Below are 14,226 nucleotides of genomic sequence, written 5' to 3'. Positions count from 1 at the left end.
GCCTCTTGTTATAACAACCAGTTTGATTCACCACCATAGAAAAGTGGTAGAAGAAGATACCTCAGAGTAAATCCTAGTGTCAGATCTTCTTGCAAAATGCTGCAAAATCAGCACTAAATCTAAAAAGTATGGTTCTAATAGTAAGAGAGTACAGAACTTTCTCTTTTTTTGCTTCATTATTTTATTGCTCTGGAAGCCTGCAAGCTCCAACTGTATAAATGCCAATAACTTCCCAAGTTTTAAGGCTGTTGAAGTAAGAGATCAGATTTTAGCAAGTGCTTTCCAGGCAGTGAGCCAAACTTCTTCTGATTCACTAAAAGCAACAAGGGGGCTGGGGGGGGAGGGGAATGAAGAGTTGATTAACTTCAGTTACCACACAATTTCAAAAATGTCTTAGTGCGAAAGGTGCAATCGCTGATTGCCCTGCCTGCCCAGCCTGTTGCGGGGGGGAATGAACTGGAGAAATACAGCAAACGCCTTCCAACCACAAAGTAGTTTACAGCTGTAGATCCCCTCTCTTGATTAGGAGGCTGCTCTGATGAAATAAGGAGTTATTTTGTTTTTATAATCTAGCTGCAATTTTGCGGGAGGCGGGGGGTGGGGAATATGACATTTTTTTCAATTTGGCCCCAGGCACTGGTCGTATTTCAGACACTTTAATCAGTTTGCAGAGGATCCGTTCCTCCCCACCTCAAAAACTGCCAGAGAACCCTGGAAGAACAGGTGCATTCCTGGCCCTCGTGCATGGGCATTGACCCAAGGGGTGCGGAACGACTGGGACCGCCACCGGTTTACACGGCAGCGCCTCAGAATACGAGTGGGAACCCAGCCCAGGTCACACTAGCAGGGCAGGGCAAGACGGAAGGGCTCCCAGAACTGGAGCACCTGCTTTGCCAACTCTGAAACACTCAAGATCGCGGGTGTGTCCTCTCCAGACGCACGTGTTGCATTTACACCAGCGAAAACTATGTCCTAGCAAACCACATCGTTTTTAAACCGTATTTTTGTTGTCGTGGAAAATGTGATTCGACTCACTCCACCCCGAATTTCAAACTCCCCCGCTCCTCCCCCCGATCTCTATCCCGCCTGTCTGTCAATTTCACGAGACAGCAGAAGTCTCGCTCCCAGTGATTTTCTAATTGTTTCACTTCTGCAGCTCGAAGGCAGCATCTTGCTTGGGTGGCTTTCTACTGAATAATTGGCGGGGGGGGGGGAGATGGGCGAGCAAGAAGCCTCCTTTTTCTGGCAAAGGACACTTGTGTTTTTTTTCCAGTATCACTTCGTGTAAGTTCCCTAGGGAAAGGAGACCTAACGAGAGATCTAGCGCCTACTATTCCACTACACATGCATCCATCCACATTTTGCAACCAGTGGAGTCCAACACTCCGCTCACATCATTAGCCAGGCTAGTGCACTCCAGAGAATCCTTTTAATGTAGGCTACTGGCATCCACAAACGAGCTGTGGCCATTTGAAAAGGGGAGGGAAGGGAGGAGGTAAGAGAAATTAAAGATCATTTGTTCGTACAGTGGATTGCCAGAAGTAGTCACTGAAATGAGGCTTAGCCAGAGGTGCAGCTGGTTTCCAGAGCAAGTGACACTCCACTATCTGGCGTGGTGATCATTTTAATCAAACTATAAAACTAGGGGTGGGGGGTGAAACCCCTTTGCAAAACTGCCTGACACTCAGAGGTCAACACGCCTCCTTTGTTTCTTTTTCCAACCCAAAGGGAGAGAAGACAGAAAGGACACATACCTGTACCTGAAAGCACAGCAGCAGGGAATGTAAACATCTGGAGAGGAGAAAAAAAAGCAACAAAAGATCAGATGATGCCGTGAAATGGCTATTATTATTATGAGTATTATTATTGTTAATAACACAGATAGATGCTTTGGTTAGGAAAGGCTCGGGTCTCAGTGACACCTGATTGCAAGGAAAATGCAACCGGAGCCTTAAAAGATGAAAGTTTCCCCACCACCACCACCCCAATTTTTTTTTAAATGTCATAATCCTTACAAGCAAGTGCAGGCTGAGAGCAGTGAATACATCGCTGAGTGAGGAGTGGGGGAGGCCAGTGGCTTCAAGTTAACGGAGCAAAATCCCCAGCCGCAGCCTTGACATGGGAATGATCCAGTTATAAACCCCCGCAGATTTCCAGCGATCTCGCTTCGCGCTGATAAACAAAGATGAGAAGTTGAGACACTGCCTGGTCTGCCTCCTCCGAGTGGCTCTCTTAGGCATCAGCTCTCCTCTTCCCCCGTCTCTCCTCCTCCTCCTCCTCCTCTCTCCGCCTTTGGAGAGATGAAGGTGCTTATTGTCAGTAACTTCCGATCATCAGCAAATAAACCCCCCCGCCCTTGCCTCCCCCGCTGTGCTAAGGACCCAGCCCTGCGAGGCGGATAAAGCCTTTTCCTGGATTCAGCTCCCCTAGATAGAGGCGCAACAGCAGCAGCCGCAGCGCTAGTATTTGATCGAGGTTATGAGGGCTGGCGTTTGCCCTCTGATCCCCTTCCTTCGGATGAATCCCTCGGTGCCTGGGAGGTTATTTCAGGGGGAGCATGGCAGGGTGTAGCCCACAGGTCTCCTCCACCGCCGGATAGGTTCCTCGAGAGGTCAGAGAAGGGGGGGAAGGATGGATCTTTGCTCTCATGTGCACCCGCGCAGCTAATAGTCCGTCTGCCGGGGGAAAGCGCACACACAATGCTGGAGCAAAGGCTTCAGCCCTGATCTCTCTTCTCTTGCAGGCTCATGTTTCCTGCTCTCCCTTTCTCCTTCCCTCAGCATCACCACCTAGGGAGAGCATCGACCAGTGGTGTTTCCAATCAGTGCAGCAGGAAAAAGCAATCTCTCCACTTGCTGAGCGATCAAGATAAATACAATTGACCCCCCCACCCCACCCCCTCCGCAGTTCAGAGAGGCGATGAGCCAGGGCAGGAGTCCCCGATCCGCAGGCGAGCAGGGGCAGTCCCGGTGTATTTTTAAGGGTTCCTTCTCGATCGATGGGTGGGAACCAGACACACCTACCCCCAAAACAGTACCCGGCTAAGCAGACACGGGAAGGAAGCTCCTCGCTTATTATGCAGTAAGGGCAAGTGCCGAGCGCTTGGCTCCGAAAAGTCCCCTTCAGCTAGAAGAGCCCAGAGCTCTGCACAAAACTATCTGGTGGAGGCAGCTTAGCCGCTGGTCCTTCTCGATCCAGAGCCGTGACATCAAAGCCCGAGGGCAGGTTCCTACAGCAAAGGGTACGAAGCATCCTTTAAAAAACAAAACAGACAAGTTTTTTTTTGTAAGGGGGGGGGGGAGTGGGTGTGCCAAAGCCAAAACACCGCTCTCGGGATGCGTAGTGGGTGTCAAATAATACCAGACACACACACACCCTTACCCACAAAAACAACAGCCTTCAGCTTTCTCCGACAGCTCGATCTTGCTTCCTACACAGGTTTGGAAACAATTTCAGTCCTCCCTGCGCCTCTGCCTTGCCCAGCTCCAGCAGCAGGCAGGGAAATCCGCAGCCCGCTCAGGGTTGAATGTCTTGCCCCAAAATCGAGCAAGCAACGCCCCTCTCCCCCCACGCTGGCTGCTTGGTGGGAGCTAGAAGCCAAGCGGCTGCGTCTGACTGTTCTCTTTGGATGGCCCACCAGCGCCGCGGATGCTTCCCTCGCCTCTGCCCCTTCTCTGTCCAGGAGCTTAGTGCTGACCACTAGCAAAGAGCCACCCGCCGTCCAGAGCGCTCCCCCGTGTGCTGCAAAGCGCGCAGCTCCTCTAGGCTCATAGAAGCGGCGGCAGACACGTGTCAGCCTGAAACAATCCAGCATGTTGCTTTGTTGCCATCCCTAGACAAGCCAGCCAAGGGAACCAAACCTCACATGCGCCCACTGTGTCCAGGGCTGCTGCTTCGCTTCTGGAGGGTGAAACGAAAGACAGAAGCTGTTTCACTGGTGCTCAGAAAGCAACACGCCCGAGAAACAGGCAAAGAGACTGGTGAAACCATTGGAATGGGAGGAGAATGAAACTCTCTCTCACACGCACACACACACGTGTGGGAAACCCTAAGAACCCAGACTCATGTCCTTTGTTGGTGGTATCAAGATGCTGCCAAAGAACAGCTTCTAGGCCCCCCTCTCCCCTTGCTTCATGCCAGGTGTTGTTACTGTGTACGTGGGCACAAAACAGCCTCCTCTGATCGTTGCCCAGGCCCTGCCTTCCGGCGTGTGTGCGCTCGAGGGGAAATGAGAAGTGACTCCGATTCAGTCAGTGCAAGGCGGCGTGTAAGGGCAGTGTCAGGGGGTGGGGGGGAGGGGCTGTGTGTGCCGCCTGGGAATGTGGGTTAGTGGCACTGCGGATCTGGGGCAGGGGGAGGCGAGTGGATCGGTGTCTGTCTGTCTTTGCTGTCCAGGATGAAAGTGTCAGACCCACTCACCTGCGAGATGTGCTGCAGCAGGAATTCCCACTCGCTAGCCAACTTCACCAGACGGGCGGTTCACGCTTCAATTCACCTGTCAAACTCCCCGAGGGCGGAGAACCCTGGGACCTTGACAAACATTCTCCTTGACTGATCAGGAGCAGCCATCCCTTTTGAAAGCAGCAGCTGTCTCCTGTTTTAACACCAGTGAACCCTTAATGAAACAGCTCGGATCATCCTGAGCCGTATGGTAAATGCACACTGAAATACACAGCTAAGTGATCGGTGTGGCTCTAGCCACAAACTCATAGAGAAATGCAGGCACAGAGATGCTTTCAGCCTTGAAATTGCTGACACCCTTCAGATCTGTGGAGCTGGGGGCAGCATTTTGCCAGGTTACTATTTATTATGATTGCCACATCTTCCACGTTGGGATATTTACAGCAGAATCAGGTTGTTTGGGTTTACACAGTGCAAGTCAAGGAATTTCCCCAGATCCCAGCTGTTTTCCACCTCCGCCAGTTTTAGTTTCAAAACGCTTCGCTTGCCATCTAGTGGAAGAACCTTGCAGGTGCAAGCATCACCTGCAGCAGCCTAAAACCCGACTCCCAGCCTATCATCATGCTGAATGTCAATCAAAGAGCTACTTTATTCCTTAGGCGATTACGGTGGAGTGAGCTGTAAAGTTATACTCCGACTACCTGTGCCCATGAAGCTGTTGTTTTACCTATGTCCTTTGCTATGTTAAAGAGCACTGCAAGCCTCTCTAAGCCACCAGAAATTAGGTCATGCAGTAAGGGCCTAATGAGGAAGAGTCAAAGGACTACTCATGCCAACAACAGGGTGTAGATGCTTTCCAACCATCTCATCTAAATACTCAGACTGCTCAGCGGGGACCCAAGTGAGTCTGCTTCAACTCATGTTAAAAACCATTTTTAAAAATAATAAATGACAAAATTCATGCATGTAAATGCATTGGGAGAGTACAGTGAGTATTTCCCCTTCTTCAAAAATTCATTTATAGTAGACAAAATGCCTGGAACTATTCTAATTCTCAAAAGAGAACATAATGTCAGTTAACACAATATTAATTGAGAACCTAACGATAGCTCATAACTTTAAGGTTTTTTAATTCTCCACTCAAATACCAGTGTATTTCAGGCCCTCTCATATCCCCATTTAAATGACACAGTGCTCTAGCTCTCTTCATATTTTTAGCAACAAGTCCTTATTCTTTGCATCATCCTTATTCTTTGCAGTTGTTGCTCCATAAACCCCAGTCCTGCAGACACCTGTCTGCATAACTTTGTTCACATTAATAATCCTACTGACTTTAATGGGTCTACTCCTGCGAATAAAGATATGCACATGTTTAAATGTCTTCAGGATCAGGGCCATAATGATAATGATGGACTGCTGTGAAACTCAAATAGCATCCCTGCAGTTGGTCCTTGTTTACAGGGACCAGCTTGTGAAAGATCATCAGAGCTTTTCTGTTGAGGTTTGAAAGTCCATTGTTTATCATGGTTCAAATCCCTAAATTGTCCAATGGGAGATACTGCACTAAAATTCATGGATTAATTACTGTGATGGAGAGACTTGTTTTAAAATCTCTGTTTAGGGATAAAAATATTAAACTTCCACCTAGTCTTATTTCATGCCTACTTTATTTAGTCTAGGACAGAGTGTTTGGTAGGGTGCTGTTAGAAGGAGAAAATGGACTTTTCCTTCTAGCTGTAGTTGGATGTTGCTCACGTACCTGGAAGATGAGCAACTCCAAATGGAAAAATATAGGATTTTCCATGCACATCAGGCCAGCGGTCCAGTAAGTTTGGGATCTTGCTCCTGGCAGTGGTAAGTATCTGATGCTTAAGAATAACATCCTGCATAATGAATGTAACCAATTACACAACGCCATCTGGAAGTTGGGGGGTGGGCAGGGGAAGTAGTTCCTGCTTAACAACTGCCTTCACTCGCTTTAGGCCCTCAAGCATCCGATTTGACTACCCCTGTCTCAACTTTCATGACCAGCAATGTCAGCAAAGGTCAAAAAATTATCCCAGCCTTCTAAAATCCAGTCACAATATTTGACTTGGGGCCTGATTCAGCTCCCATTGGCATCAACGGTAACACTCTGCTCAGTGTCAGTGGGAATAGAGAGGACCCGCAGTGACCTCTTTGCAGCAGTGAAAATTCCACAGGATGTCCGCAAACTGCATGAAAAATAGTTACATTCATGTATCTATTTTTCAAGCTTCCTAGTTATCAATTTCACTGAGTGGCCCCCTTTATTCTCACATTATGGGACAAGGTAAAAAGGAAGGACTTATGCATTGTCATCATGCCTTTCAGAAGCTGACGCATTTCCATCAAGTTCCCTCTAACTCTTCTCCAGTCACAGCTAAATAATTTTCATTTTCCCCACTGCTGTAGCATTGTAAAACCTCCTAAAAATAAATTCTACAAAGGCTATTTTCTGAGGTACAGTCAATATACATTTTTTAAACACAAACATGGATGTCAGCTATGGAAACAGTCTATAGAATCAATCTGTTCCTGACAAAGAAAATCCTGGACACTTTGGCAAGCAGCTGGAAGCAGATCGTAACACAGCCAGCTCCCCATGAGCCACTAACATGTGCTCCATCAGCCAGCAGTGACTCTACAGACGAATTTGGGAACCACTGGTCTATCAGACCACCTTGTACATCCTCAGCTAATGCAGGATCATTCTGTACATTAAATTATCATCTTTTATTACTTATATTATGGTACAACCTAAAGGCCCCAGCTCAGATCAGGACTCCATAATGGATGGCATAATATCTGCCACAAAGAGCCTGCAATCTAAACACACAAGACAGAGAAAGGATGGGTGGTGATACGGGGGCACAGCGAGGTCAAGTGATTTGCCCAGAATCACACAGCAGGTCAGGATTGGAATTGTTTGATTATCTATTCCAGTTTTAAATGACACTTGACGCTAGGTGATTTTGCACTATATTTTGTGAGGGAAACAAAAACAAAAAAACTCCCCACTAAAAAATTTTCCCTTTACTTTTTTGAGTAATATGGTAACAGTAAAAAAATATAGCCCAATCTGCCATACATTTCACCTGTCCCTCCATTGATAACATCAATCTACGGCTTTCTACTACTTTTACAACCTTAAGCTTTGTTCTGGCAACATGTGAAATCTGGTACTAACTGAAAGGGGCCCATTTCCCCTCTTCAAACATGATATGCATTGCTATCTAGTGATTATAGCTGGGAATTCAGGACTCCTGGATTCAGTTTTTGACTCTGCCACTCAGTGTGGCACCTCAGTTGTGCCTGTACTTATCTGTGAAATGGGGATAAGCTTCCCTATCTATGGGGTGTTGTGTGGCATAATTCATCAATAGTTGGGTGGTGCTCTGACATCCTCAGAAGGAAGGCGTCATAGCAGTGCAATTATTACTTAGGCTTGAGCACTGATATGCATGATACACCATGCATCCCATGGTGGTAGAGGAGGTCAAACTAACGTCCCCCAGATTTAAATATAAGGAGGAAGTGAAAGACTCTTAACTTTGGAATTCACTGGTCCAAAAGAGCCAGAGACTGTTGACTTTCAGAGGGTGGTGCATTGCCCATCTCTTTTCCCAGGCTCTTTCTGAGGGGGTTGGCTGAGGGTGGTGAGTGGATTGAGAGTGACTGTTGAGTTGGTGGGAAGGACTATTTATGTGGCCATTGGGTGCACTGGATGCATATTTTTAACAGCTTTGTACATGGACCACAAGCTCTGATGAGGCCACAGTTTAAAAATCTAAATCCACAAATAAAAGAAATAGACCCCCGTTATCTTGCTGTTTTATGTCTCTCGAGGAGAAGGATTTGGATCCAAACAGGGCACAGTAGGAAGGAGTGAAATGGAGATTTTGAGCAGCACACTCACAGCCAGCAGTCCTCTTGCATCCTGTACCTAAAGGGGAAAGGGAAACTTGTTTGGATAAAATCAGAACTGGTTCAATCCTCTGCCCAAAACTAGAACCAGGCTAAGCTCCAAGCTTCTGGTGAAGACTGGAAAACTTAGTTACTTTTCACTTCCACCTTGTGCCTCTGCACTTGTGGAGTCTGGAGCAGCAACACCAGAGGTACCATGAGAGAGAAAGATTCTGTATGAAGTGGAAACCTCATCATTTGAGACATTTGAAAATAGATTCAACCAAGCACTACTAAATGTGCAATAGAGAATAATTAGGCACTGACACTAGATGACCAACGGGGCTTTTTATCTCTCTAATTTACATAGATCAAATTCATCCTTGGGGTGACACCACTGAAGTCGCCAGAGTTACACATGGATTAATTTGTCCCGGTGATCCTGTTAGTGCCTGTTTCAGATATCAGCAGCAGTGTGTTTGTCAGATGTATTATCTATCAAACAAGGTACCTCCCTGTGGAGGGGTTCGTCCGGAGCTCGTCCCTCTCCAGGGCGGCGGGGAACCATTCTGCCTCGCTATGTCCATCTGGTTACGTCCAGGGAACTAGTCTCACCATGGGGTCTCACGCCACAGCAGCAGTAGAGGCAAAACAATAGTTACTCACACCCGGTTGGCAGGCAGTAGCGAGTCCCACGCTCCGGTCCTTGGACAGGGACGGAGCAAACCGTTAAGCAATAAGCCCAGGTCCTGTATTAGGGCAGGCGGCAAAGAGTCCGTGGCTCAGGCCCTCAGGCAGGGGCTGAGCAAACAAATAAGCAACAAGCCCAGGTCCTGGAGTCAGGGTGGGCAGTGCGGTCTTTGGGACTCAGGCCCTCAGGCAAGGGCTGAGCAAACAAATACGTTCCGGAGGCACAGGCCCTGGCTCTGAAGGGCCTGGGATAGGGGGAGACTGCCACCCGCAGGCCCACCCACTCCACTGCGTCCCAGCCCGAGGCCCTAGCAGCGGCAGATGGCCTGCTGTTGTGTCCGTGGGGATCTTGGCCGCAACACACTGACATCGGCTCTGGGTGTACTGCAGCCAGACAAGGGTCGGCTGCCCCCAGGCTACTTCCTACCTCTCCCTCTAGAGGTACCTGCGTCTGGACGGTGTCCTCCAAGGACTCAAGCACCATGGGCTCCTCAGGGTACCCGGCGAGCGGTAGGCTTGGCAGCTCCTCTGGTAACTTGCCATGGGCAGGCTTAGCTGCTTCTCTGGGGCCTGGTTGGCATAAGGCCTCGGCTGGTCTGGCCAGTCCTCGTGTCGGTCACCAATTGCAGGAGTCTCCCAACCGGGAGCTAGGCCACAGGAATCTGGCTTCTCCGGCGGCTGGGTCTCTAGTGAGCTCTGGGGTTGGGCTTCTTTACTTCCTGTCCTCCACCTTGACCTCTGGGGGGCGGGCGCAGGCTCCACTGGCTCCGCCCACTCTGGCATCCGGAGGGGCTCATCCCTCTCCCGGGCAGCGGAGAACTACACCGCCTCGCTACACTCCCAAAAAAATCTTAAGGCATCGATATGCCTGGCAGACGAACTCTTGCTTTTGGCTTCAGTGGGACTCTGCCTGGACATATGGGTTTCCCCACATGGACCCAGTTGTAGCAGTGCAGCTACAGTTATGCCTTCTTTTTGTAGGATCTGGTGGTATTAAGAAGCCATTTGAGCTTCGCTTTTATAGTTTATGGTGTTGTTTTTGATGGCATTTAGTTACAGTTTGATCACGTGCAACTGAGACAACCTTCTTGATACAATGGTTCTTGAAGAAGGTACCTGCTGCATCAGATGGCACCGGATCTTAGCAGAGAATGAGAAGCAGCACAACAGACTTACGGACTTGGAAGCCAGAGCTATAATTTTTCTCTCAGCAGTTGGGGAAAATTACAGCAGTCAGAGATGGTAAACCTACAAATTATGCACAGAAAAACTTCTCGCTGAGACAACCTTGACACTGGCATTACAAATTCAGCTTGGTTGTTGTTTGGCTCACCTGCAACAGCTGCTGCCTCTCACCCTTCAGTTGCCATAATTGAACAGATCTACACACACTGAGAGTCACCTAACCCGCTGAGACCCTTCCCTGGATGCCTTGAGGAGCCAGCTCTGCCAGGGAGTGTTTTCAGATGTGCACCTTGGATTTTATTGGAATCATTAAAACATTTCAAGCCACCTTAAGTTATGTGTGATTTTTTTTCTAAACAAAACCTACATTCTGGGTTTAAACTGCCTGCCGGAGCCCTTTAATTTTCAAATCTTATTTGCTATATTGAAAATAATGTTAACATTAATAGTATGTTAAGCTGAGTGTAAGAAACAGAATACTGTGTCTGAAAGCAGCTGGATAAAGGACAGTTGTTTATTGGGAGTCCTATTTTCCCATTTCTGTGGAAAAACAGAGCTCTTATTTGGTTTCAAAAATATATAAACAGCACAGCCCCAGTGCTATTCATTCACTGATGGATGCTGCTGTTTCATTTGATTCCCAGGTCACAGCCAGCCAGCACAACAAATTCCCGTTGGAAACGGAACACGTCAATTTTAAATTGTTTATTTTTACTAGAGCACATTCATAGCATGAAGGCAAGTGCAGTAAATGTCTGAGAGCTTGATATTCACCAAATTATATTAATCGATGCACTGGTCAGGTAAAATATATACAGCAGAGCACTCCTTATGATCTCCTAGTGTTAATTCTTTTCAGTCACACACGCAAAGGCTTGATTTAAGACTATGTTCTACAGGGCCTTGGTGGCTTATTGGATTAGTTACTGCTCTTCACCAATTCAAATCAAAGTCTGATCAGCATGACCTTCCTCTTATATGGCTGTTAAGGCCCCCCCAGTGAAATGAGTTTCACTTTCTCTGCTCCAGTGGTCCACATCACTGAACGACCAGACATTTCACAAAGTATGAAGCGTATTCAATGGGGCCAAAGAATTAATAGCATGCTTGAGTGGGAAACCTTCACAGCCCCTAGACACCCCTTCACGTCAGAACTTAGGAATGTGAATGGGAAGAAAGTGGAGAAAAGGCTTTTGCTGTATCCAGCTATACTGCACCTGGCGTACAGCAGGGCAAGCAGCCCTTGGCTCCTTTAGTTCCAAGATTTCTTTAAAAAAGAAAACAAGTGGTCTCATGTTTTAAAAAGACATACAGCTTAGCAGTGCATCTCGAGCTGCTGCACACGGGTGACATGCACGATTTACTCCCAGGATATTCCGATCCCAAGGAGAAAAAACAATTTTACTGAAAATTAAGCAGGTATGTTTTTGAAGGATTTTGCTGTTTTAAATCCTCAGTTAAAAGCATTGGAAATGTTTAGTAGGGATGTGGTGCATGGCCTAGCTTTATCCAGTCTGGACACAAATAGACATTTAGATACCATGATGACAGGGGCTTTAGAAATAGTTATGCAATATAGGTAGGTTAGCTAGCTCTAGGTAGAGATATTTTTCAACTATTTGTATTTGCTGGAATAGCACTCTCAAGACAACTATGAGCAAATAGACATAATCAAAGCCTTCCTCTGTGATGTGACATTGAGTCAAATCCTTTAATGAGAAGTATAGTATCTGTCAAATGACATGGCTGTAGATGCAGTGATTGGATAGTCAGGATTCAAATACAGCCAATCACAAAGTGTTGGGCTCAATTCTGAAGCTGTGTAGCCACAAAAAGCAGAGCCTTGCTTGGACACTTTTTTACAACATACAGGAATAATTCTACAAACATGGACTACAAAAATGTGTAAGACCACAGTGTGGTAGTTGGGCATTAGGATCTATAAATGCCACTGTGATATCCAGTCGCAATATACCAAGAGACCTAGAAAGACCGAACAAGGAAAGCTGTAGTTTTCAAATTAAAAAAAAAAAAAACCTCTGAGATCTAGAGCACAACAAACATCTGAACAACAGCGAGGCTTTCTTCAAGAAGGCCTGGACCATCGATTCACAGGAAGCAACAAAGATAGTTTTGCTCATTCCCCATGGGAACTTCAATATGTAACACACAGGTGATCACTTTACAATGTTATTCCATGTCACAACGATCCAAACATTAGAAAAGGTTTGGGCGGTTGTGATGTTTATCAGCCTGATCTGTGTTTTGCTCACACAGTTCAGTTTTGTGTTACCATGCTTTGTTCAACCAGTAATCTGTCAAACATGAAAACTGAGCTCTGGAAGGCCACTGGCTCAGCCTCAACAGTTTCAAAATTGCATTGCCCATCAAATGCAGGGTGGGCTACTTATCAATTAATCCAAGAGGGACTTTAAATTTTAGTATGCTGAAATTTCTCATTGGGAATACATGAGCTCTGAGAAGATACAATGTGGAGGAACCAAACCAACTCAGGTCATATAAGAACATAAGAATGGCCATACTGAGTCAGCCCAAGGGTCTATCTTGCCCAGTATTCTGTCTCCTGACAGTGGCCAATGCCAGGTGCCCCAGAGGAAATGAACAGAACAGGTAATCATCAAGTGATCCATCCCCTGTCGCCCATTTCCAGCTTCTGGCAAACAGAGGCTAGGGACACCATCGCTGCCCATCCTGGCTAGTAGCCACTGATGGACCTATCCTCCATGAACTTACCTAGTTCTTTTTTTTACCCAGTTACAGTCGTGGCCTTCATAACATTCTCTGGCAAGGAGTTCCACAGGTTGACTGTGCGTTGTGTGAAGAAATACTTCCCTTTGTTTGTTTTAAACGTGCTGCCTATTAATTTCTTTTGGTGACCTCTAGTTCTTGTGTTTATGAGAAGGAGTAAATAACACTTCCTTATTTACTTTCTCCACACCCGTCATGATTTTATAGACCTCTATCATATCCCCCGTTAGTCGTCTCTTTTCCAAGCTGAAAAGTCCCAGTCTTATTAATCCCTCCTCATATGGCAGCCATTCCATACTCCTAATCATTTTTGTTGCCCTTTTCTGAAACTTTTCCAATTCCAATATATCTTTTTTGAGATGGGGCGACCATATCTGTACGCAGTATTCAAGATGTGGTAGTACCATGGATTTATATAGAGACAATATGATATTTTTGTCTTATTATCTATCCCTTTCTTAATGATTCCCAACATTCTGTTCACTTTTTTGACTGCCTCTGCACATTGAGTGGATATTTTCAGAGAACTAGCCACAATGACTCCAAGATCTTTTTCTTGAGTGGTAACAGCTAATTTAGACCCCATCATTATATATGTACAGTTGGGATTATGTTTTTCAATATGCATTACTTTGCATTTATCAACATTGAATTTCATCTGCCATTTTGTTGCCCAGTCACCCAGTTTTAAGAGAGCCTTTTCTAGCACTTTGCAGACTGACTGGAACTTAACTATCTTGAGTAGTTTTGTATCATCTGCAAATTTTGCCATCTCCCTGTTCACCCCTTTTTCCAGATCATTTATGAATATGTTGAATAGGACTGGTCCCAGTACAGACCCTGGGGGACACTTCTATTTACCTCTCTCCATTCTGAAAACTGATCATTTATTCCTACTCTTTGTTTCCTGTCTTTTAACCAGTTACCAATCCATGAAAGGACCTTCTCTCTTATCCCATGACAGCTTAAATGTCACTAATTCCTTCACCGTGGAATTTTTCCAAGACTGGAGCCTACTGAAGAACTACCCGGTGAGATCACCATGACCAACTATGCACCTGCAGTGGTTCTGCCAGTTACCCATGCTTTGAAAATGCCCTTATGCATAGGAAATGAACATAAACACTAAAGTCATAAATATACTTATATCTAAAATACTGAACTCTCTTACTGAGTATTTGAGCCACAAATTAATAATAACAAGTATATACAGTTGCTCATGCACTAGATCTGTGCTTTAAGTTAGGTGGCTATGAG

The 14,226-nt window shown here is 46.2% G+C and overlaps 1 protein-coding gene across 1 annotated transcript in view; it reads right to left on the bottom strand.

Annotated features, from left to right (window-relative positions):
* The window catches only part of FGF18 (fibroblast growth factor 18), a 111,049-nt gene extending 107,208 nt beyond the window's left edge, over positions 1–3,841 (bottom strand). The window contains exons 1-3 of the mRNA XM_084636235.1: positions 3,382–3,841; positions 2,016–3,253; positions 1,755–1,791 (exon numbers count right to left, since the gene is read on the bottom strand). Coding sequence (XP_084492361.1) covers positions 1,755–1,791; positions 2,016–2,047 — 69 coding nt within the window. The 5' untranslated portion in view covers positions 2,048–3,253; positions 3,382–3,841. The remainder of the gene's footprint in view (positions 1–1,754; positions 1,792–2,015; positions 3,254–3,381) is intronic.
* Positions 3,842–14,226: the final 10,385 nt, after the last annotated feature.

This window comes from Lepidochelys olivacea (genome assembly GCF_965140295.1).
Source record: "Lepidochelys olivacea isolate rLepOli2 genome assembly, chromosome: 8".
NCBI lineage: Eukaryota > Metazoa > Chordata > Testudines > Cheloniidae > Lepidochelys > Lepidochelys olivacea.
The sequence above is the reverse complement of the archived record's forward strand: the minus strand, read 5'-3'. Positions and strand labels throughout refer to the sequence as shown.